This window comes from Cnephaeus nilssonii (genome assembly GCF_951640355.1).
Source record: "Cnephaeus nilssonii genome assembly, chromosome: 7".
NCBI classification, from domain to species: Eukaryota; Metazoa; Chordata; class Mammalia; order Chiroptera; family Vespertilionidae; genus Cnephaeus; species Cnephaeus nilssonii.
Window position 1 is genome coordinate 71,556,895 of NC_137078.1, and position 25,824 is coordinate 71,582,718.

Consider the following 25,824-nt stretch of genomic DNA (forward strand, 5'->3'; position numbering starts at 1 on the left):
GCTAAAGGAGTTCATCACTGCCAAACCAGTATTATATGAAATGCTGAAAGGTATTCTTTAAGAAGAGGAAGAAGAAAAAGGTAAAGATAAAAATTATGAACAACAAATACATATCTATCAACAAGTGAATCTAAAAATCAAGTGAATAAAAAATCTGATGAACAGAATAAACTGGTGAACATAATAGAATCAGGGGCATAGAAAGGGAGTGGACTGACAATTCTCGGGGGGAAAGGGGTGTGGGCGGTGCAGGAAGAGACTGGACAAAAATCGTACACCTATGGATGAGGATGGGGGTGGGGGTAAGGACAGAGAGTGGGGTGGGAACCGGGTGGAGGGGAGCTATGGGGGGAAAAAAGAGGAACAATTGTAATAATCTGAACAATAAAGATTTATTAAAAAAATAATAAAAACACAGAAAACTATGCACCCATCCTGATAGCGGGGGATCCACTGGCCTCAACTCTATCTTTTCTGGCTTCTGGCCAATAGATAACTTATTATCTTCATGGGCAATTTAACTACAGGTCACTTTCAGTAAATACAAATTGTGTAAGGATCCAAACTGAACAGAATCCCAATATCCTAAATAATCTGGTTAATACCAGAAGTATAGCCTATAGGTTTAATATACTTCCTTTTTCTGTTACTACAAAATTATTTATAAGTGAATTAAAATGATCTCTTGCTAGTCGATCTTAGATTGTAATTTCCTTAGGGTGATAATAGTACCATTATTTTAACTTCTAACATATGTTTTGTGACTCAATAAATATCATGATATATAAAAAACAAACTCAAAGACTGGGGTGGGGTGGGGTGGGGGGAGGAAAGGACTTTTACCTCCACTCAATCCACATTTGCCTACCTCTTGCAGTGTCAACAAAGTATTAAGAATTGCTGGTAGTGTAGTCTGGACAACTCCAAATCTATCTTCTGTAAATGACGCTGCTACTAAGTGTGACAAACCTCAAGGGGAAAACAAAAAAGTTAAAAGTGAATTAAAATTAGGCAAATCTACTTGCATATATCCACTGGACAATGGACTGATACTCTTAATATATAAAGAACTTCTAAATAAAAGAGAGGAGGTAATACAACAGAAAAATGGGCAAAGATCAGAACAGGCACTGGAACGGTGTTTAGCTGCAGTAGTCATGAATAAGATGATAGTCTGCTTTATGTTCTACTAACAAACAGCTTTTCTAAATGATGCTGCATTTGGTAGTGATAAGTGACAGGAAGAAAAACAAAACATAATAAGAGAATACAATCAAGGTTATGAGGATACTTTTCATTAGGGGTCAGGAAAGGCCTCTCTGAAGAAGTATCATTTAAGCTTTGAGAAGGCAAATACATAATATAGATATGTAAGTTCTTAACAACTAAGTTTACATATTTAATCTAAGCTAAATATGTTAGAATATATTAAATGTTAAGTTATGTCAACATAAATTGAGAGTTAAAAATAATTTATCTATTACAGTTTTTTTGAAGGAAGAGAGAAAGATATGCAAGAATCCCAGGTCCAGTTTCTCTGCTTATATACAAGGAAAATTTCTGCCCAGATTAAAGTACACCTAAATATTTAAGAAAAATAATTTAGATAAAACAAAGATATAAAAATGTATCTGAAAATTCAAAGATTGAGATCAAAGTCCAGAACTGACCTTACATGGATTACACTTCAATATTTAACTGATAATTAAAATCATTTCAGCAGATCACTGAAATTGCTTACCTTCCAAAGCCCAAATATGCATTTGGGCATCTGCAAAAACAGCCTGAATGGAGGCCTCTGGGTGCTACAAATACAACAAAAACATTTAAGTTAGTTCCACTGGGCAAAAACTCTTATTTCATCTAATCAACTATGTAGACTATAACAACAGAAAATACACAGCTGTCTCTTAAGAATTAAAATCTAAAATTCTTATACAATGTGATCTAACTGTAATAAAGCATTCTGCCACCAACTTACTATGTGACCCTTGCCAAGTCCCTAAATCTCTATGTGCCTCAGTTTCTCATTCAAAATAAGAGTTGCACACATTCAACCCATCTTAGAGGATTAGTATAGAGATCAGTTAAAGAATGGCTATAAAAGCTTTCTTCAAAAATAAAGAACTACCTAAGTACATACTACCTCTCTTGAATTGTCTACCCTCAACCCCACTCCAAAGAAAAAACACCCAACTCTCTTTAATATAACAAAACCGAATAGTATTTAGCAAAAAAACAATAGCCCATTTAAACAAATACTGGCTTTGGTAATGCACCCAATGAAGCCTATTAAGTACAACAGCATGTTAGGTCTCTCAACATCAAGTACAAGGTCTATAACTCCTTATCATACAATAGATCCACTTGCAAAGCTAGAATCAAAAGCAGCCTTCACTTCCAAGGAAAAAAGGAGATCTTGCTCAGCCTCTGCCTGCCACCTATTGGCTATGCGCCCCTAGACTAGCTACTTGACCTCTCTGAGCCTCAGGTTTCCTTATCAGTAAAATGAGGACAAAAAAACAACTCACAGGAATGCTGTTAGAATTAAATGAGGGAACATAAGTGAAAAGAGCATGGGGTACATCTTTCAGAAACAAAGCATTAAAGTAAAACTTCAGACAATTCCTCTTCCTGTAAGTGGAAGACTCCTTTAGGGGTCACATAGTTTCCCCAAACCTCTATGGTAGATTATTTTTTATAAAGGTAATTGCTAGAGGATGGCTCTTCCCTGCCACATTAGTGAGAGGAAAAGTTTCAAGAACTTAAAGTGTTTCTTTGTTATATGTATCTATATTCTTTCAGAGTTACTCAGATCTTTCTCCCCACAAGAGTATAATCCCAAAGAATAAAAATAATGTATGTCAATGCAAACTTCCACTTCAAGGCATAATTGAGTGCAATATTAGCTAATACTGCAATATCTTCAGAAAGAGAGAAGCTAGGTTAAAAAAGAGAACAAAACAAATACTCTTTCCCCTACATACGGACAAAGGTTTTTCCTCATCAAAGGATTATTTAACACACAACAGCTGTAGCCAGTGAAAACAGGAATGAATTTTCAGCTTCTGCAATTGAGATTTACTCTCTTATGGCAGCTGGGGCAAGCAGCTGAGAGACAAGCTGGAAAGTCTTTTAGTTTGTGGCCTGAATTACAACTTTTTATGCAACACAAGTTTAACATCTTCAATCTAATCGTCATCTCTATTCTGAAGAGCAAATTGGCCACAAAGATGTTAGCAGGACAATGAAACATAAAGGAACGCAATGGATTTGTTCATTTTGCAGGATGGTGTTGTAGATCAGCACAAGCTATCTGCAGCCAAGAGACTCAGTAGCCAACTACAGTCACGCCCCAGGAAGCCACTGAGGAGAGATGTGAGGTGAGAATGGGCAGCTACTGTTAAAATGGAGGTTTAGTGAAGCACTAATACAAAGCTGTTTGGCTTGCTAGGATCAAGCTACATATTTATTTATTTTTAAATATATTTTTATTGATTTCAGAGAGGAAGGGAGAGGGAGAGAGAGATAGAAACATCAATTATGAGAGAGAATCATTGATTGGTTACCTCCTGCACACTCCCTCAGGGAATCAAGCCCACAACCTGGGCATGTGCCCTTGACCGAAATGGAACCCAGGACCTTTCAGTCCACAGGTCGACGCTCTATCCACTGAGCCAAACCAGCTAGGGCCAAGCTACATATTTAGAAGTCAAATCCTATCTGCTACTTAATTTCTTATTTCATTTCCTCTCCCCCCATTCCCAGTGCTATATCTACATATTCTTACCTTACTGAAAAAATACATTATCAGCACCCGTTTTGACATGAAATTCTTAATCTGGGTTGGAAAAAAAAAAAAAGAATGAATACATTTAGAGTTTTCAATTCTATTCAAATGTAGTATCACATATTTCCAGGTTCTCCCTAACATTAACTTAAATAAAACACCTCCCCTCTTACAGAGAACAGTATTTACAATAATCCATGTAAGGAAATACATTTGTACAATAAAATGGATAATCGAGATGGGCCATATAACCTAAATTGCATTCCTATGTACACATGTCTAACCCCCCAATTAAAGACATGTCATAATTAAAGGAATTTTCAGTGGTTCTGATAATATTTTCTGAGACCATATTCTTTCTCAATTCTCCAGGGCTATCTTGCCCTTTAACCTCTTAATATCAAAAAAGAGCATGTTTCCCCTACCCCCATCTTCAAATCTTAGTTTGTGGTTTTCTACTAGTTGACATTTATAGAGAAAACAATTTCTTAGTATTATAAACTGACAGTATTTATGGCATATAGAGCCATATGGGATACTGAAGTCTATAAAATACCTTCAGTTCTTCCCTCTATTAATTGATCCTTCCATCAGCAAATGTAATTATTTCCCCCATCTTTAAAAAGTAAAACCCTTCCTTGATCCCTCAACTCCCACCAGCATTTACCCCATTTTCCTACTCCATTTATAGCAAAACTCCTGGAAAGATCTGGCTTTTCTTGTGGCCTCCAATTCCTCTCTTAATCTCTCCTGACCCCATGCCAATCAAGCATTCATTCCCCCTACTCCATCCAGTAGCTCTTGACAAGGACTCAATGACCTGCACATTGCAACAGTTCATTAAACAGTTTGAATCTCATGCTACTTATTACCAGCAGTATCTGACACTCACTTCTCCTTGGAACACTTTTTTCTTGGTTCTCTTCTCACCTCAATAGCCACTTGGTCTCTTGCTATCCTTCATCTCCCAGACCTTTAGTCATTGGAGGGTCCCAGTTCTTGCATCTCTTTTCTTCCGTATCTACACTCCCCAAGAGTTTTCATGGATTCACATGGTTTTAAATACTGCCTAACTCTGATGACTTCAAATTTTACATTTCTTTTTCTTTTTTTTTCTTTTTGGGTCAATCCTCACCAGAGGATATTATTCCACTGATTTTTAGAGAGAGTGGAAAGGAGGAAGAGAGACAGAAACATCGATATGAGAAAGACACATAGATTGGTTGCCTCCCGCACAGGCCCAGACCAGGGCCAGGGATTGAGCCTGCAACCAAGATACGTGCCCTGGACCAGAATCAAACTTGGGACCCTTCAGTCCGCAGGATGACACTCTATGCAATGAGCCAAACCGATTAGGGCCAAATTTACATTTCTAGCACAGAACTTTCTCCATACTTCAGAAATATGTCTAATTTCTTTCTCAGTATTTTCCATTGGCTATGTGCCAAGATCTGTTTAAATTAACATGTTTAAAATCAAATTCCAAATTTCTCCACTTCACCTCCATCAAATCACTTCTTCCAGAACCATTAGCAAATTGCACTCAATAAATTGCATCTATATTATTTCAGATTCTTTGAGCCAAAATCTGTAAAATCAATATTTACTCTATTTTACACACCATAACTAAATCATAAGCAAATCCTATTGCACCTACTTTCAAAATATGTCCAGACCTTGATCACACCTTATAGTCTCCACCACAACCACTCTGGTCACAGATACCACCACCTTGCACTAGACTACTTCAAGAGCTTTACTACTGTCTCTGCTTCTATTCCTGCCCTCTGAGAATGTAATCTCAACATAGCAGTTAGAGCAGTACTTTCAAAGTACAAGGTTGTATCACGTCATTCTTGTGGGCAAAACCATACAATGGCTTTCCATCTCACTCAAAGAAAATGTCAGTCCTATACAATCCTAATGGGCCGGATGAGCTCTGGGTGCCTGCTACCCCTGTGATCTCATCACCTACCTACCTGCCACTTTCCCGTCACTCATTCGGCTCCAGCCACACTTGTGTCCATGTTCCTCACACTAACCAAGCAAAACCAGTTAACAACTGGAGATTTCATATGGGACAACTTACTATATAAAGCATCAAAAAAAAGTCCTATTTATTCTTTATGGATTACTCATTTGAAATCCTTTATGCTCTCAATACTACATGCCAAATATAAATCCTATATCATATCATCATACCTGTTCATGTTTATTCTGAATCCATGAATAAATCACACTGGGCTGTCTCATTGTCTTACCCTCAGCACTAACTGTAGATGGAAGATTAGAAAATCCATTCATTTGCTGATCTAATAAAAAAAAAAAAGTGAACACTTAGGCTATCTGATTCTCTGCAACTCTGACATTTCAAATTTTAGAAAATAAACAGTCCTCACCAGGGGTAGAAGACCATAATCTTGGCCCTCTTCTTATTAGCTGAGAACTTTCAGGTGACCCATAGCCAGTGGTTGCATCAAAAATTCCAGCCATCCGATTTATTACAGTAGAGCCAAAAGGGGATCCAAGGGGACTTGAAATATCAGGTGTAGATAATTTTGGGGAAAACAGTGATGTCTTAACTGACGGTGGCACTGAAGACCGAGGCATCTGACTAGATTTTGGGGTCTGAAAAGTAGTTTCTTCTGCAAAAGAACAGATAGAGTGCTGAAAGGGCAAGCTGGTCCAAACAGGCCAATATGAGGGTTCTCAAATTTTATACATCTTAATTTTTTGTTTAATGTATTACCCAAGGCTCAGTAGGTTGTTTCCATTTAGGTTTACATTCTCAAGATCCTGTTTTTACTACTGCAACTCAATGATCACTCAAGGAGGTTTAAACATCTTTTTCTGTCATATTGGTACAGCCTCTCTTGTTTTTTTCCCTCCACAAATATGCTCATTGTCAAGGTCAGTTTCTCTAGGCCCGTGGTCGGCAAACTGCGGCTCGCGAGCCACATGCGGCTCTTTGGCCCCTTGAGGGTGGCTCTTCCACAAAATACCACGGCCTGGGCGAGTCTATTTTGAAGAAGTGGCGTTAGAAGAAGTTTAAGTTTAAAAAATTTGGCTCTCAAAAGAAATTTCAATCGTTGTACTGTTGATATTTGACTCTGTTGACTAATGAGTTTGCCGACCACTGCTCTAGGCTGTTTTGAATAAACTTCTCAATTTGTATTTTGTTGTTATAGTAGAGGCCTGGTGCATGAAATTCATGCACTGGAGCCAGGGGGGGGGGGGTGTTCCTCAGCCCAGCCTGTGCCCTCTTGCAGTCGGGTCCCATCAAGGGGTGTCCGGCTGCCTGATCCTCCCAGGTATTGGGCCTAAGCTGGCAGTCAGACATTCCTCTCGCAGTCCGGGACCCCTTGCTCCTTACTGCCCACCTGCTTGCTGCTTCTTAGTGCTGCTGCGGAGGCGGGAGAGGCTCCCACCACTGCCACTGCGCTCACCAGCCATGAGCCCAGCTTCTGGCTGAGCAGCACTCCCCCTGTGGGAGCGCACTGACCACCAGGGGGCAGCTCCTGCATTGAGCGTCTGCCCCCTGGTGGTCAGTGCACATCATAGCAACCGGTCGTTCTGGTTGTTCCAATGTAACGGTCGCTTATTATATAATAGATAGATGGAAATAACTTTAATTATTGCATTAGAATCTTTCCAGTTTTACTGCACCCTCCTACTATGACAATTACTTGGCTAAACATAACTAAAATTATATTATGAAAATATACAAATAAGGGTGCTAACCTTATCTCATTTTCCCCAGAGTTCTTTCAACAAATTGGTCTTTGGTGTGACTTCTTTTAACAGAAGTCACACCAAAGACCAATTTGCCCAGAACATGTACACATCTGGCTCTACAAATCTGATCTGCAAATAGCTTCTTCACAAATTATAAGTCTGATTATTTAGTTCTAGAGTCTGGTACAAAAACAAAGGAACATTTTCCCTGCCACACCAGTCAGCATAAGGTACAAAGACAAGAGTATAGACTAGTCTTCTTAATAAAACCACATAAGACATTAAACATTTAAAGTACTACATTTTCATTACATGACTTTTTAAGAGTTGGTGGCAAATAGAAATCTTTGAAAAATCAATTTAAAAATTAAGACTGGGTTTTTTTTTTAATATATTTTATTGATTTTTTACAGAGAGGAAGGGAGAGAGAGAGTTAGAAACATCAATCAGCTGCCTCCTGCACACCTCCTATTGGGGATGTGCCTGCAACCAAGGTACATGCCTTTGACCAGAATCGAACCCGGGATCTTTCAGTCTGCAGGCTGACACTCTATCCACTAAGCCAAACCGGTTTCGGCAAGACTGGGGTTTTTAAGTTTTGCAATAGTTCCTCAAATTTAGAAGCAAATTTTGTCTATGTGATGGAATATGACAACAATTTAAAATAATGAAAAACCCATTCAGACCCATGATCCCTTCAATCCAATGTTACAATGATCTTTATAGCATGATTACTTGATGTAAATAGCCCATTCAAAATCTTCTACTGGTTCCATATCCCAATGAGATAAAATCTAAACTCTGTTTTATAACATGCAAGACCTCCTTTTATTATCAAACATCATCTTACCCATGCAGGTTCCTTTTTGACAGACTTCTATTTAGTAGTTACTTCCTATACAATAAAAGCCTGATATGCTAAGTGTCTGGTTGACCAGTCGGCCGTTCAACCAATCAAAGCATAATATGCTAATGATATGCTAAGGCCGCTCAACTGCTTGCTAAGACATGCACGGACCACCAGGGGGCAGACAGTCAACCGGTCGACCAGTTGCTATGACGTGCACTGACTACCAAGGGGCAGACGCTCCAACCAGTAGGTTAGCTTGCTGCTGAGGTTCAGCTGATCGGGACTGAACGAGACGGGCCAGACACACCCTGGAGCCCTCCCGCGGTCCCTCCCCAGCTGGCCAACCTCCCATGTCTCTCCCCGGCGCTGATCGTGCACCAGTGAGGTCCCTCAGACTGGCCTGTGCCCTCTCGCAATCCAGGATCCCTCGGGGGATGTTGGAGAGCTGGTTTCGGTCCAATCCCACAGGCCAGGCCAAGGAACCCCACTAGTGCACAAATTCATGCACCAGACCTCTAGTTTTCTTACATTTGTATACCTACCACTAAATAGTTCCAAGAGTGTTCTGTCATCTTTGATTCTTTCACTTTTAGTACATTGCTTGGCATTCAATAAATATCTATCTATATATATAAAAGGCTAAGTGAGTATTACGACTGAACCAGAACGACCAAATGACCAGCCAGTAGCTATGACATGCCCTGACCCAGACATTGCTGCTGGGGCCCTGTCAGCCCTGAATCGGGTTCACCCGCACCCTGGACCCAGACAAGAGGAAGGAGGGAGCCTGATTCCTCGCAGAATCACCCGTACCTTAGCTTGCTGCTGGGGCCCTGACAGCCCCAAATCTGGTTCACCCGCACCCTGGACCCAGACAAGACGAAGGAGGGAGCCTGATTCCTCACAGATTCAACCATTGGTTAGCTTGCTGCTGGGGCCCTGACAGCCCCGAATCTGGTTCACCCGCACCCCGGACCCAAACAGGAGGGAGGAGGAAGCCCAATTCCTTGCGGAATCGGCTGCTGGTTAGCTGACTACTGGAGCCAACCTCCATGATCCCTCCCCCCGGCAGACTGGTCCCTCCCAAAGCCCCAATCGCCAGCCAGGCCGAAGGACCCCACCTATGCACAAATTTGTGCACCGGGCCTCTAGTATCTATATATACAAAAGCCTAAGTGACCAGTCGACCATTCAATAGGTACCTATGACATGCACTGACCACCAGGGGGCATATGCTCTGATTGGTAGGTTAGCTTGCTACTAGGGTCCAGCCAATCAGGGCTGGGTGAGATGGGCTAGACACGCCCTGGAGCCCTACCCCACCCCAATCGTGCACCAGTGGGGTCCTGGATTGCGAGAGGGTGCAGGTCAGGCCAAGGGACCCAACTGATGCACAAATCCATGCACTGAGCTTCTAGTTCTATATATAAGTGCTAACCTGAAAGATGATAACATCTGAATACTCTAGAACCTTTTAAAATCTGACATTCATGAACTTATTTCAAACATTTTTCAACTGTAATCTTATTTGTTTGGGGTATATGGAAGATTTCACATAACATTTCTTTTTAATTTCAGCATTCTCTTTGAAAACAAAACAAAAAACCACAAATTCAGATACCGGGTCCAAATTCTCACATGGGAATAATGGACTAAAGCTAACCCATAGCTTCCCCCTTCAGATGAAGCCTGTGCTCCCAAGTTTATCACTATCCCCACCTAGCCAGTTTCGCCCATTTTTACTAAATGCCTAGCTCCAAAAAGCATCTGAACATTAAGTCCTTTATTTATAGTTTTACATCCATAAGCATTTTCTACTTAAGGGATTTGGTGAAAAAGCATAAGTTCCTCCATTTGCATCACCATGGCACTGGACTTAATTTTTTTGACCTGCAATGATACCAAGTTCTTATTCCTGGTACAGTGCAATATCCCATATATTGGATCAATTTCCCTAAATATACATATATCTCACACTCATACACATATCTTTAACTACCATCATCTTTCTTAGTATATAAAATGCAAATGTTTTCCCCTCTCTTAGTAGTATAAGCAGTTACCTGGAAAATTCAATTTCTTAGGCTCCACTGTGTATGAGGAAGACATTACTCTTCCATTCGTTGCAGCAGCTTCTTGGTAGAGAACCAGTTTCTGAGTCATATCATTTAAAAGATTCAAACACTCCCTTGAAATGGCCGTCCAATTGTGGGGATGTCCACCTAAGAGGTCCAAACACCAACTTTTAAAATGTATATAATTGTATAGTCCCTCAAATGAGAAGAAAAATCAGTTAGAAATGCTACATTACACTTTGCATCAGGGCCCACTTTTCTCAATTAAGCTACTATTTATATTCATATTCATGCCATCTAATACATAGTTCAATAAATATTTGGATGAAATAATTTTCCCCAAAGTCTACAAGCAAAAAGTTGCTATTTTACCATAAAATCTCTCAAGCTGATCACTACAATAAGGCCAAACACTAGAGAATGGTTTGAGTGCAAATGCCCAGGGTTTCTTTACTAACAATACTGAAGGCTCAAGACTAAGACAACAAACACTAGCATGTCTAATGAGATGTATACCATGGCCCTTGGTAACCTCTAAATTGTTGTATCTGACCCATTGTGGTTCCTTATATATTCACTAGAGGCCCAGTGCATGAAATTCGTGCACGGGGGGTGGGGGGGGCGGAATTGTCCCTCAGCCCAGCCTGCACCCACTCCAATCTGGGACATCTCTCTCACAATCCAGGACTGCTGGCTCCCAACTGCTCGCCTGCCTTTCTTCCTGATTGCCCCTAACCGCTTCTGCCTGCCAGCCTGATTACCTGCTAACCACTCCCCTGCCAGCCTGATTGATGCCTAACTGCTCCCCTGCCAGCCTGTTTGCTCCTAACTGCCCTCCCCTGCTGGCCATCTTGTCCACATGGGAGCAGGATCTTTGACCACATGGGGGCAGCAATCTTGTGTGTTGGAGTGATGGTCAATCTGCATATTACTCTTTTATTAGATAGGATAGAGGCCTGATGCACAGGTGGGGGCCAGCTGGTTTGCCCTGAAGGATGTCCCAGATCAGGGTGGGGGTTCCCTTGGGGCATGGGGCGGCCTGAGCGAGGGGCCTGTGGTGGTTTTCAGGCCGGCCACGCCCCCTGGCGACCCAAGTGGAGGCCCTGGTATCTGGGGTTTATTTATCTTCTACAATTGAAACTTTGTAGCCTGGAGTGGAGCCAAACCTGCTTGCTCCGTGGCAGCAGCCATTTCTGTTGGGGTTTATGTATCTTCTATAATTAAAACTTTGCAGCCTTAAGCGGAGGCCTGGGCCAGCCAGGGTGTGCGGAAAGCTTGGCTTCCTCCATTGCCAGGGGCAACCCTAGCCTCCCGCTCTTTCCAGCTCCATGGCTGCCGCCATCTCTGTTTGGATTTGTTTACCTTCTATAAATGAAACTTTGTAGCCTTGAGTGGAGGCCTAGGCTGGCAAGGGCAGGCGGAAAGCTTGGCTTCCTCCATTGCCTGGGAAACCCAAGCCTCCCTCCTGCTTTCTGTGGCTGTAGCCATCTTGGTTGGGTTTATTTGCATATTTGCTCCTGATTGGCTTATGGGTGTGGCTTAGGGTGTAGCGGAGTGATGGTTAATTTGCATATTGCTCTTTTATTAGATGGAATTTGTATAATAGTCCCTATTTGCTATTATATCCATAGGAGTTACTGTATTTTCCAGCCTATAAGACGACTTTTTAACCCAGGAAAATCTTTTTTTTTTTTAATATATATATTTTATTGATTTTTTACAGAGAGAGAGGGAGAGGGATAGAGAGTTAGAAACATCGATGAGAGAGAAACATTGATCAGCTGCCTCCCGCACACCCCATACTGGGGATGTGCCGCAACCAAGGTACATGCCCTTGACCGGAATCGAACCTGGGACCTTTCAGTCCGCAGGCCGACGCTCTATCCACTGAGCCAAACTGGCCAGGGCAACCCAGGAAAATCTTATACGCCCAGTCGTCTTATACGCCGGAAAATACGGTAATTGTTTTTTTTTTTTTGCTATACTGATGGATGAGAGATGATAGTACCATATTTCCAGGCGTATAAGATGACTGGGCGTATAAGATTTTCCTGGGTTAAAAAGTCGTCTTATACGCCGGAAAATACGGAACACATTATTTGGTAATAATCACACTTTATATCTGAAGAGTTTACATGTCTGCTGAATATTTAAGTTGAGCTATATGACCCACACCCTTCTTTCTCATTATCTTTTGATTTTCTAAGACTTTTACCTCCTAGGGCTGTCATGTAAAATCAACTGTACTTCATTATGTGTTGAGAACACAGGAGTCCACTGAAAATTGGTTTCCCCATCCTGGGTGCCAATCATCCTCTTTTACTTAGATCCCCCCTTAAACATTCCCCCTTTACAACTCAAGAGGAACACTGCTTCAGTTGCAAGCTAACAACATATTCCATCAGCAGGCCCTAGAATGTTTTATACTGCTGTAACTCAGGACCACTAGGAACTACATAATGGTCCAGTTAAATTTTAACAATATGCTCTAGAACAGTGGTCAGCAAACTCATTAGTCAACAGAGCCAAATATCAACAGTACTATAATTGAAATTTCTTTTGCGAGCCAAATTTTTTAAACTTATACTCTTCTAACACCACTTCTTCAAAATAGACTCGCCCAGGCCGTGGTATTTTGTGGAAGAGCCACACTCAAGGGGCCAAAGAGCCGCATGTGGCTCGCGAGCTGCAGTTTGCCAACCACGGCTCTAGAATAAAAGTTCTCTGGCAGAGAACATGCCACCTTGTTACAGTTTACCTGAATATCTGGTGAAAATATTTAATGTATAGAGAATTCCTAGCCCCAGCCGGTTTAGCTCAATGGGTGGAGCGTCAGCTTGGGGACTAAAGGGTCCCAGGTTCAATTCTGGTCAAGGGGACATGCCTGGGTTGTGGGCTCGATCATCAGTAGGGGGCATGCAGGAGGCAGCCGATCAATGATTTTTTCATCATTGATGTTTCTATCTCTCTCTCTCTCTCTCTCTCCTTTCCTCTCTGAAATCAATAAAAAATATATATTAAAAAAAGTAGAGAATTCCTAAGTGAACCTGTGAACCTAAGTCTGAGAGAAAACTATTGCTATAGTTATTCTCCATAACATCAGCGCTAGATTTTTCATGTTACTAAAAGGAGAGTAGCTTCAATCATTTACATTTTTATATAACTCGATTTTATTTCCATGTTAACAATTAACTATAAAGAAGGTTTATTTTACAATCTGGGAATGGGCAAGTTTAGCAAAATAATGAAGAGCTAATTAGAGAGACGGTGAAAAGCTACCCAGTTCTCTGTTCCTGTGTTGGCTAGGGATGTTTCTTTTTTTCCTAGAAATAAGGCAGAGCACTAGCACAATTACAGTCTTGAAGAGGTTGGCAAGTAAAAGAGTCACCAACAGCATCTTTGGGTCACCATCAAATCTAGTTCCTTTCTAATTTTTTTTAAGGGAGGCAGAGTAGCATGGCAGGAAGGGGAACTCTGAACACGGGAATCAAATTTCTTATTCCAACTCTGACATTAACTTTATTTAAGCCACTTATTCTCTATGAGAATTAGGTCTCCCATCTAGAGATTAGACCACCTGATATTTAAGACCCCCTGTAGCATTAAAACTTTTAGGATTCTTAAACTGCATTCTCATTCTAAAATTGTCAATCTACTTCATACTAGTAGTTTCTTCAAGTTAAGGGAATGAGAGGGCTGAAGGAAATAACATAAAAATTTTAAAATACCTTTCCGGATGACACAAGTTCTAACCACAACAACATAAACACTTTGTTTTATTTACAAGATTTAAATCATGACTTCATTTAATGGGCTCATTCATGTGTAATATTTTATTAAATACTAGAGGCCCGGTGCATAAAATTCGTGCACTGGGGGGGGGGGGGGGGGATGGGAAGGAGGATCCCTCAGCCCGGCCTGCGCACTCTCGCAGTCTGGGAGTCTTCGGGGGATGTCCGACTGACACGGAGGTGGGAGAGGCTCCCGCCACCGCCACTGCGCTCACCAGCCAGGCTTCTGGGGGAGCACAGTGACCACCAGGAAGCAGCTCCTGCATTGAGCGTCTTCCCCAATGGTCAGTGCGCTTCATAGTGACCGGTTGTTCCACCGATCAGTAGATCTTCATATTAGCCTTTTATTATCTAGGATAACTATCTCACCAAAAACTTTAAATAGAACACTTTCTGCACACACATGCCTGGTAAGGTCTATTACTTTTAGCATTACCTGGTTGACTAAGACTAAAAACTTCTTGTCTTCGTGAAGGAGAATATTGAGAAAGCAACATCAGGTCCTGCAAGGCCAAATACTAAAAGGGGGGGAGAAAAACATAGTTTACTTTTTTAAATATTTACATAAAATCTTACCTATAAGTTGGGCTCAACATGATATATATAAGGGGAAATCAGTTGAAATTTTTCATAAAGAAAATAATATTTAACCTTACTTTTTAGATTTCTAGAACTTTCCTATCTCTATCCTCTACAGCAGCAGTCGCCAACTGATGGTCCTTGAACCACTGGTGGTCCGTGAGGTCTGAAAGGTTGGCAACCACTGCTCTATAGGATACCCCACCCACTACAGGTCCCCGCTACACAGACCATAGAACTCTCTGTGTTTTTTCCCATCTCTATGGTGGGAAACATAAACATCACTTCCTCCTGGAACTTTTCCTGGCCTCCCTCACACAAACATACTATACACTACAGTTCTCAACTGTGGCACTTAACATAATTTATTGTAATTGCCTGTTTACTTGTCTCACCTGTTCCACCCACCAAATTGTGAGGCAGGAACAAAGTATTGCTTGCTACCACACTCAAAGTCAGTGCCTATCACACAGTAGACATGCAATGTCTGTGGTACTTTTTTACCAAAAATTTTCATTTTGTTCCGTCAAACCTCTTCAGTCATCATTCAAGAGACCATACCTTTTGTGAAGCTTCCTTATGTTGGTCCCAAGAAGAATAAGTGGTTCAAACTCTACTTACCCTCGTAAATTTTCATTACTTTGTGCATCTGCCTTTTCCATTAGGCTGTGCTACATCTTATTCATCATTACACCCTAAGTAACTAGCAGTGACTGACACCTGCCCAATAAAGATTTGTTAAATCAATGTTAGGTATTTTTGTTTATCTATTTAATTAGTCATAATTGATAATTAAAGGTAATCAGAGCCTCAGTGGTTCCTTTTCTTATTGGTTTATAACTTTTCCAGTGCAATCAAAACTATGAAGTCTAACTATTTCAATTCTCTTTTAATTACTATGACCTCTTAACAGGATCACATATATTGTACATCTACTTTAAAATTTCAAAGTGAAATTTAAATCAAAACAATTTATTCTCATTTAATTTTATTTGTAAATTTATTGCATCTTCTTTAAACTCTTTTGGATTAAAATTTATTTTAAGATCATAATTATTATTCATATCTTAAGAGAGTTCACTGAATGTCTACACACTACCAAGCACTATCTTTACTCATAATGGCCAACAATACTACATGAGTGAAAATACATACTGGCCCAGTGATTTTAAAAAACTCAATAGTGCTTTGTTTTGCTACCATGAGGAGTTTGTGAAAAGCTAATGCATATAATCATATTTTATGTGTGGAAATATTTTTATACCTATTCTGAATATAGATTAGCTTAACTTTGTACACATGCATTGCAGTATATACTTTCATTTTAGTCACTTGGAAAAAAAAAACTAAAAAAGTAAACAGCATGCAATGTAGCATGTAACTGATTTTTACAATAAAAGTTTAAGAATATGCTAGGCCCTCAAAAATATAACTAAATACCTAAATATATTATATATTAAGTCCTTCTATAAGACAAGTTAGAGGTGACTGTGTAGAGACATAGAATGCACAGTTCTGGTACCTTTATGATGAGGGGCGGATTACTGTTTAAGACTTTTGGGAGGCATTCATCTGACTCTTCTGCAAATGGTGGTTGAACAGGGAACAGATGAGCCTATCAAACATAATCAAAAGGACTATGAAAGTGAGTATTTTCATGGCTTTATTATAGTCAGTAAGTACTAACTGATATTAGTTATAAAAAGAGACCAAATTAACATCTTTACTGTTCCTAGCAAATAGGTTGTATTAAAAGTTATATATACCCAAACATACTACTTTCTAAAAGGTTACTCTTCCAATTTTATTAGATCTCTGGTTTACAGTAATGAAACAAATTTTAGAAGCAAAGATTCTTTGAAGCTCCTAAAAAATATAAACCTAAAGAAATGGTAAAATGAAACCAAAACACTCATTTTCCAAGACAAACACTTGGATGATAAAGACAATGTAAATCCCATCCATTTAAAAACATTTCTTCAGCCCTGGCTCGGTGGCTTGGTTGTTGGAACCTAGTCCCATACACTAGAGGAGTTCAATTCCCAGTCAGAGCACATACCTATGTTGCAGGTTCAATCCCTGGTCAGGGCAGGTACAAAAGGCAACTGATGGATTTTTCTCTTTCACATCAATGTTTCTCTCTCTCTCCCTTCCTCTCTCTCTAAAAATCAATAAAAACATATCCTCGGATGAGGATTAAAATCCTATATAATAAAAGGGTAATATGGCCCTGACCGGTTTGGCACAGTGGATAGAGTGTCGGCCTGCGGACTGAAAGGTCCTGGGTTCGATTCCGGTCAAGGGCATGCATGTACCTTGGTTGCAGGCACATCCCCAGTGGGGAGTGTGCAGGAGGAAGCTGATCGATGTTTCTTTCTCATTGATGTCTCTAACTATCCCTCTCCCTTCCTCTCTGTAAAAAATTAATAAAATACCCAGCCAGATGTAGCTCAGCGGTTGAGCGTCAACCCAGGAACCAAGAGGTCACTGGTTTGATTCCCAATCAGGGCATATCCCTAGGTTGTGGGCTTGATCCCCAGTGGGGGGCGTGCAGGAGGCAGCCAATCAATGATTCTCTCTCATCATTGATGTTTTTCTCTCTCTCTCCCTCTTCCTTCCTCTCTGAAATCAATAAAAATATACTTTAAAAATTAATAAGATATAGTTTTTTAAAAAAAGGGTAACATGCAAATTGTCCCCTCACCCACAGTTCAACCATAGTTTGACTAGGGGGCGGAGCCAGCCCACCAACCTCCCATGGCCCCTCCCCAGCCGGCCCCGCCCCCTATCCCCCTGGGCCGGCCAACCTCCCACATCCCCTCCCCCACAGCCAGCCCCATGAATTCATGCACTGGGCCTCTAGTTATATATATATATAAATAAACATTTCTTCAATATAATTTTTTATACATCCTTACCAGTACTGTTATCCTTTATCATTTTTTAAAATATTTTTTAATTGATTTTAGAGAGAAAAGAAGGGAGAGGGATGGAGAGATAGAAACATCAATGAGAGAAACACCCATAAGCTGCCTCTGCACACCTCCTACTAGGGATCAAGCCCGCAACCAAGGCATGTGTCCTGACTGGGAATCGATCTGATGATCTGGTTCATGTGCCAATGCTCACCACTGAGCCACACCCTCTGGCTTCAATATACATTTTTAAAGTTTCATTCAAAGAACAAATATTTTATTGCCTTACATTTAAATATTTTAGTAGTATCTATATCAATAGCACATAAAAATACTTTAAAATTCAGGACCCTCTAGTATGTACTCAACAGAGAAATGAAGAGAATTCTGTTCAGAAGAGAATTCGATTGTAGGTAAAGCATAGTAAACAGATACCATTAGACGTCCATTCAATTCAGTTTCCAATAATTCAGAATACCAACATTGTTCCTCATTATATAATAACAACAGCCCTAGCCAGTTTGGCTCAGTGGATAGAGCACTGGCCCAAGGACTGAAGGGTTCCAGGTTCGATTCCAGTCAAGGGCACATACTTCAGTTGCAGGCTCAATCCCCATGCTGGAAGCAACCAATCGATGTGTACTTCTCACTCTCTCCCTCCCTTCCACTCTGTCTAAAAATCAATGGAAAAAATATCCTCGGATGAGAATTAACAAAAAACAACAACAACAAAGTAAATGACGGTTAATAAATGATGCATCCCTAGTGAAGTCTCAGAAGAGAGATCTAAACCCAATTTACCAAAATGGCTTTGGGCATAACAGCATGCTGATCAGTGCTCTACTAAAAATAAATCTGTGTAGTACTCCAAAATACAAATGTATTAACAAAAAAATCAGCACTAACCTCTGTGGCATAGATTTTGAAGAGTATCCACGAGATGTACCAAGTCATCAGAAGAAAGACTCCACATAACCAGACATGGTAGAGTAATGAGAGATTCAAGAGGCCACTCACAGTATCAAGAGGTCTATGAAATTGCCTATGAAAACAAAAATTACTACTTAATCCCATGGGGAAAAATACAGTCTAAGCATTTAACAGACTTGGGCACAACACTGAGAAACAAATAAATCCTATTTGCAAATAACAATGGTAATACACTCCTCTCTTTTTGTGCCCTATAGAATTCTTTCCCTAATACCTTCTAACAAAGAACATAAAGGAAGCCTAAGAGCAAGAGTCAACCTAAACTGGCACTCAGTTTCTTGTGTTCAAAATCTCACTGCCACTTACTATGGAAAAAGAATAAGCCAAACCTATAAACCAACCCCTAGAAGTTGAGTAAAATCATATTATTGTTGCTTTCTAGTTTGATACTTAAAAATCATTCAACATAACTAGCACCTCTCCTGGAACACATTTCAGCTCTATCTGTATATCCTACCAACAGTTTCATAATAGTTAAAAGCACATAGTACTATTAAAAATAACTATCTTTACTTTTTTAAATATATTTTTATTGATTTCAGAGACGATGGGAGAGGTAGAGAGAGAAACATCAATGATGAAAGAGAATCATTGATCAGCTGCCTCCTGTACACCTCCTACTGGGGATCAAGCCCACAACCCAGGCATGTGCTCTGACCAGGAATCGAACCATAACCTCCTGGTTCATAAATCGACGTTCAACCACTGAGCCACTCAGGCGGGGCACTACCTAGGAACTTTTAAAAGTTAAAAATTGAAATCTACACAGTAGAAACCATAATATCTCATAATCACCCATATATGCCAATATTTCCACTCCCAAAAACTGATACTAGTGAAGACCATATAAGACACAAAATCTCGTAGAATAATAATTAAGAGAATACTAATGGAGAAATTTATATTTATCTGCAAAATAAGATTTGCCCTGGCCAGTGTTGTCAAATGGTCAGAATATCGGCCGAGCACCAAAGGGTCTCAGATTGAATCCCCAGTCGAGGGTACCTGGGTTGCAGGTTTAATCCTGGGCCCCAGTTTGGGTGTGTGCAGGAGGCAACAACTGATGTTTCTCACATCAATGTTTCTCTCTGTATCTCTTTCCTCCCCCACTCCCTTGCACTCTCTCTAAAAATCAATGGAAAAAATATCTTTTGGGTGAGATTTATAAAAAATAAACAAAAATAAAGATGAAAGCTTTATTTGCCAAGTACATAGGGAATAACTAGAACAATATACCTGATTGCCACTTATGATTTTCAACAGGTCACGTGACCCTCATCAATTTTGGTTCCTCATAGGCAAAATTAGAATAATGCGATAGCATTATGACTGTCTAGCTCAACATAGCATAGAATGATTATTGAGGACAAAAAAAAAAAAAAAGAGGCATACCATGCAACTTAAAAAGTCTACTTTTATACAATACTAGAGGCCCGGTGCATGAAATTCATGCATGGGTATGTGTGTGTGTGTGTGTGTGTGTGTGTGTGTGTGTGTCCCTTAGCCCAGCCTGCACCCACTCCAATCTGGGATCCCTCTCACAATCCAGGACTGCTGGCTCCCAACCGCTCGCCTGCCTGGCGGCCTGACTGCCCCTAACCACTCCCCTGCCAGCCTGATAGACGCTGAACTGCTCCCCTGCCGGCCCAATTGCTCCTAACTGCCCTCCCCTGCCAGCCTGGTCGCCCCTAACTGCCCTCCCCTGCCAGCTTGGTCGCCCCTAATTGTCCTCCCCTACAGGCCTGGTCACCCCCAACTGTCCTCCCCTGCAGGCCTGGTGATCCCTAACTGCCCTCCCCTGCTGTCCTGGTCGCCCCCAACTGCCCTCCCCTGCAGGCCTGGTTCCAACTGCCCTCACCTGCAGGCCTGGTCCCCCCCAACTGCCCTCCCTTGCCAGCCTGATCACCCCTAACTTCCCTCCCTTACCAGCCTGGTCACCCCTAACTGCCCTCCCCTGCTGGCCCCGTAACCCCTAACTTCCCTCCCTTGCCAGCCTGATCACCCCTAACTTCCCTCCCTTACCAGCCTGGTCACCCCTAACTGCCCTCCCCTGCCGGCCCGATTACCCCTAACTGCCCTCCCCTGCCAACCTGATCACCCCTAACTTCCCTCCCCTGCAGGCCTAGTTGCCCCTAAATGCCCTCCCCTGCTGGCTCAGTCACCCCTAACTGCCCTCCCTTGCTGGCCTGATCGCCCACATCTGCCCCCCCACTGCTGGCCATCTTGTGGCAGCCATCTTGTGTCCACATGGGGGCATCCATCTTTGACCACATGGGGGCAGCATCTTGTGTGTTGGAGTGATGGTCAATTTGCATATTACTCTTTTATTAGATAGAATAAAAGCTGTTTCTAACAATGAATTATTGATTACTTCTGGGGACAGTAACTAGGTGACTGGAGACAGGAGCAAAAGAAATCTTCATCGCATGCCCTTTTATATATCATTGGAATTTTAGACTATGTGAACTATGTGCTTTCAAAAATGAACACAATTCTTGCCCTACCTGGTTTGGCTCAGTGGATAGAGCATCAGCCTGCGGACTGAAGGGTCCTGGGTTTGATTCCAGTCAAGGGCACATGCCTGGGTTGCAGGCTTGATCCCCAGTAGGGGGCGTGCAAAAGGCAGCCGATCAATGATTCTCTCTCATCATTGATGTTTCGATCTCTCTCTCCCTTTCCCTTCCTCTCTGAAATCAATAAAAATTTTTTTAAAAAATGAACACATTCTTAAAAATTTTAAAGGCTAAACCAATCAAAACATGTGGAAAGAAGTAAACATCTAAAAGGATGAAAACATCTAAAAGAGTTAAAATCAGACTTTTCATAGAGCACTTACTCATCTATCTGAAGGTTCATAGCAGTGCTAATCCAAGCTTTGGGAATATGGCCTGAGGGGATAAAAATACAAAGTTATGAAAGTTATAAAAGCAAACCTTAATCATGTTTTGAAATATGAGATTGATGAAATAGCCAAGTAGACACCAAAACCTCAGTCTAAATTCTATTTTGTTTAAGAATGGGCAAGACAAAAGAATACTTTCTAAATATAGGCAGTCTTTGCTTTGCAGTTCTGATATGTACATATTTCAGTTACCAGGGTTTAGTTACTAACAGTCCTCCAACTGAATTCAAATTTCAATTACCATAGTATATTAACTGTGAGCAACTCAATACAGTATTTCTAACTTTTCAGTACACAAATAAGTATGTAGATAACAGATGCATACCAAGATCCATGACCAATCACATCTCTTCTTTCAAAGTCTATTGGTGATTGGTCGCTCACATCAGTTATGCAGTTCAAGCACAGACAATGAAGCATGTAGTAGTGTTGCCTCCTGTCTCCCATGGTAAACCCACATAACACTTAACAAAAATGAATTACTGAAAAGAGGAAACTGGCCAAAAAAGACCAGTACAACACAAAAATGGAAAGTGGTAGCACTAGAAATGAAGTTTAAAAGAAATAGCTGACCATGGGAATGCTGACATGGCTGCTTTGTCAGACCAACAAACAACTACAGCCATACCTCTGAGATACTGTGGTATTTCAATAATCTTATTGCTAGTGAAGGGTTCCTGACTTTAATTTGTAAAAAAATGCAACATCTGTGAAGTGCAATAATGTGAAGCACAGTAAAGCAAAGTATGCCTATATGGGCGAACAGCTAGGCTGACTGTAGTAGGTTAATAACAATGAAGTATTAACATGAGAATGACAATTTTCAAAGCAATGTAGAAAAATGGATTATGTAAACTATAACTGAAAAAGGTAGACAACAAAATGGCCTTTTTCTGATCCTACTTTTTTTCTATGGATATAAATATAATTGTATCCATAGCACACACAAAAATTAGTCTGAAAATAGTATTTTAGAACGTTGGATTTTGTTTCTATTATGTGCTGCTATGAGATTAATGTTTTCCATCTGACTTGTACTGTTCATTATATTGAAGCTGCTGTATTTTTATACGAAAATTCACTTTAATAAATTCTACAAGGTTCCCTTAGCAATAGAGTATTTTTATTTTATTAGTACCGTTATAAACTTATAAAAAGCAACATATTATATCTAAAGTAATGACCAAATCACATATATTTTCCCTTTTGAAAAAAAATATATTTTTTAATTGCGCTAAAAAACACATAACATAAAATTTACCATCTTAACCATTTTTATGTGGGCAATGTGGATATATGTGCCTTGTGCAACAGATATTTAGAATTTTTTCATATTTCTACAGTATCTACACCCACTGAACATACCAACATCTCCCCTTTTCTCCCTCTCTTCAGTCCCTGGCAACCAACATATCCCACTTTTAGAGTCTGGCTACTCTAGATACCTCATATAAATGGAATCATATAGTATTTGTCTTTTTATGACTGGCTTACTTCACACAGTATAATGTCCTCAAGATTCATCCATATTGTAGCATGTGACAGGATTTCCTTCTTTTTAAGGTTGAATAACATTCCATTGTATGTATATTCCACATTTTCTTTAACAATATTTTCCCTTAAGTAAATACTTTTTGACTATCTAAACAATGATTCAGTTGGGCTAGGCCCGTGGTTGGCAACTGCAGCTCGCGAGCCACATGCAGCTCTTTGGCCCCTTGAGTGTGGCTCTTCCACAAAATTCCACGGCCTGGGCGAGTCTATTTTGAAGAAGTGGCGATAGAAGAAGTTTAAGTTTAGCCGAAACCGGTTTGGCTCAGTGGATAGAGCGTCAGCCTGCGGAATCAAGGGTCCCAGGTTCGATTCCGGTCAGGGGCAAGTACCTTGGTTGCGGGCACATCCCCAATAGGGGGTGTGCAAGAGGCAGCTGATCGATGTTTCTCATCAATGTTTCTAACTCTCTATCCCTCTCTCTTCCTCTCTGTAAAAAATCAATAAAATATATTTTTTTAAAAAAAGAAGAAGTTTAAGTTTTAAAAATTTGGCTCTCAAAAGAAATTTCAATCGTTGTACTGTTGATATTTGGCTCTGCTGACTAATGAGTTTGCCGACCACTGGGCTAGGCTAATCACACACATACAAATGTAGGAAACATATAAAAACAATCAAGAATGTCACTGACATTTTCTGAGCTATAAGCTAACACATACACTATCAAAAAAAAATGAATTCTTACCAAGAAAATAATACACAATGCAGAAATTTCTAATCAGGAACAGTGATTCCATACAACTGTGTTTAACTAGTAAGAGCAAAGATCTCCTAAAGCGCAAGAACTTGTATTGCTGTGGAAAAAGAAAAACAGAATCAAATAATACACCCAAAGAGAGATGTGGTTCATTCTAAAGGAAGCACATAACTGCAATAGTCCACACATAAACTATAATCATTACATAAAAGACAAAGTTCATTCTAGAAGCAAAATAACAACTATTCTGATGTTTATCAAGTTTATCATTGATATAAAAGATCAGAATTGAGAAAATTAACAATATCAAACTATGATTATATTAAGGAGTACGGAGACAAAGTAAAAAATCATCATCATCATAATAGCAGCTAACATTCTTTGGGCGCTTACAATTTATCAGGTACTATTGTAAGCATTTTACATGTATTAATTCATTTAAACTTCACAAAAACCCTATGAAGGAGGTTCTATTATTATCCTCAAATTTGCAGATGAGAAAACCAGGAGGCACAACGAGGCTAAGTAACTTAACCATTATTACCAACTAGCAAAAGGAAAATCAGAAATTTTTAATCCAGCTAGGCTGGCTTCAGAGCCTGTAATCTTAAAGATAATGCATACAGCCTCTACACTAAATTTTTTTAAATGTTATTTTCAGAAATATAGGAGACAGTGAAGATGACACAAGCCTAAGAATCAGGAAACCTAAGTTCTAGTACTCTCCTCTTTCATACAACACTGAGCAAGAAGGCTGAACCAGCTAAACAGTTCCTTAGTGGGTACCTTCCAATTCTATCAATCTAAGAGAAAGTAATCAAATTAGAAAAAATATGAACTTATACTGAAAAAAATGAAACAAAACACATATTTCTTATGAAATAAGAGTTGGCAGACAAGCAACACCCTGTCCTGTTCTTGACCCTAAAACGCCAATCAAAAAAATATTTTAAAATTATTGGAAAGAATTTAAGGAAATCTAATGAGCAAAAGATGATCTTCCCAAATTCTGGTCTTCTTTTGAGCTTACTATAATCTTATACATATAAAGCAATATGTAAATTCTTTTGTGCTTATTATAATACTAGAGGCCTGGTGCATGAAATTCATGCGGGGGGGTGGGAGGGGGAAGGGTCCCCTGCACCTTTTCGCTATCCCGGACCCCTTGGGGGATGTCCGACTGCCGGTTTAGGCCCAATCCCACAGGGATTCCTGCAGAGTCGGGCCTAAACCAGTAGTCTGACATCCCTCTCACAATCCGGGACCACTGGCTCCTAACCACTCTGCCTGCCTGCCTGATCGCCCCTAACCGCCTCTGCCTCGGCCCCCACCACTGCAGCTTCATCCAGAAGGTCGTTCGGATGTCCGGTCTAATTAGCATAGTACACTTTTATTATTATAGACTAGAGGCCCAGTGCACGACATTCATGTGCGGGGGTGTGTGTCCCTCAGCCCAGCCTGCACCCTCTCCAATCTGGGACCACTCGAGGGATGTCCAACTGCCCGTTTAGGCCAGATCCTACGGGCAGTCGGGACATCCCTCTCACAATCCAGGACTGCTGGCTCCCAACTGCTCGCCTGCCTGCCTTCCTGACTGCCCCTAAACCACTTCTGCCTGCCAGCCTGATCATCCCCTAACCACTCCCCTGCCAGCCTGATTGATGTCTAACTGCTTCCCTGCCAGCCTGATTGCCCCTAACTGCCCTCCCCTGCAGGCCTGGCCACCCCTAACTGCCCTCCCCTGCAGGCTTGATCGCCCCCAACTGCCCTCCCTTGCAGGCCTGGTCCCTCCCAACTGCCCTCCCCTGCTGGCCATCTCCTGGTGTCTATCTTGTGTCCACATGGGGGCAGCCATCTTGTGTGTTGGAGTGATGGTCAATTTGCATATTATTCCTTTATTAGATAGGACTAGCAGCCCGTTGCAGGAAGATTCCTGCAAGAATAGGGCT

The 25,824-nt window shown here is 40.7% G+C and overlaps 1 protein-coding gene across 1 annotated transcript in view; it reads right to left on the reverse strand.

Annotated features, from left to right (window-relative positions):
* Nucleotides 1-25,824, reverse strand: part of NDC1 (NDC1 transmembrane nucleoporin) — a 59,582-nt gene that overhangs the window by 18,676 nt on the left and 15,082 nt on the right. The window contains exons 6-16 of the mRNA XM_079776190.1: nucleotides 23,864-23,972; nucleotides 21,562-21,613; nucleotides 18,642-18,777; nucleotides 16,343-16,435; nucleotides 14,678-14,759; nucleotides 10,439-10,597; nucleotides 6,190-6,435; nucleotides 5,993-6,102; nucleotides 3,791-3,841; nucleotides 1,742-1,805; nucleotides 869-969 (exon numbers count right to left, since the gene is read on the reverse strand). Of these exons, the coding sequence (XP_079632316.1) occupies nucleotides 869-969; nucleotides 1,742-1,805; nucleotides 3,791-3,841; nucleotides 5,993-6,102; nucleotides 6,190-6,435; nucleotides 10,439-10,597; nucleotides 14,678-14,759; nucleotides 16,343-16,435; nucleotides 18,642-18,777; nucleotides 21,562-21,613; nucleotides 23,864-23,972 (1,203 nt within the window). The remainder of the gene's footprint in view (nucleotides 1-868; nucleotides 970-1,741; nucleotides 1,806-3,790; nucleotides 3,842-5,992; nucleotides 6,103-6,189; nucleotides 6,436-10,438; nucleotides 10,598-14,677; nucleotides 14,760-16,342; nucleotides 16,436-18,641; nucleotides 18,778-21,561; nucleotides 21,614-23,863; nucleotides 23,973-25,824) is intronic.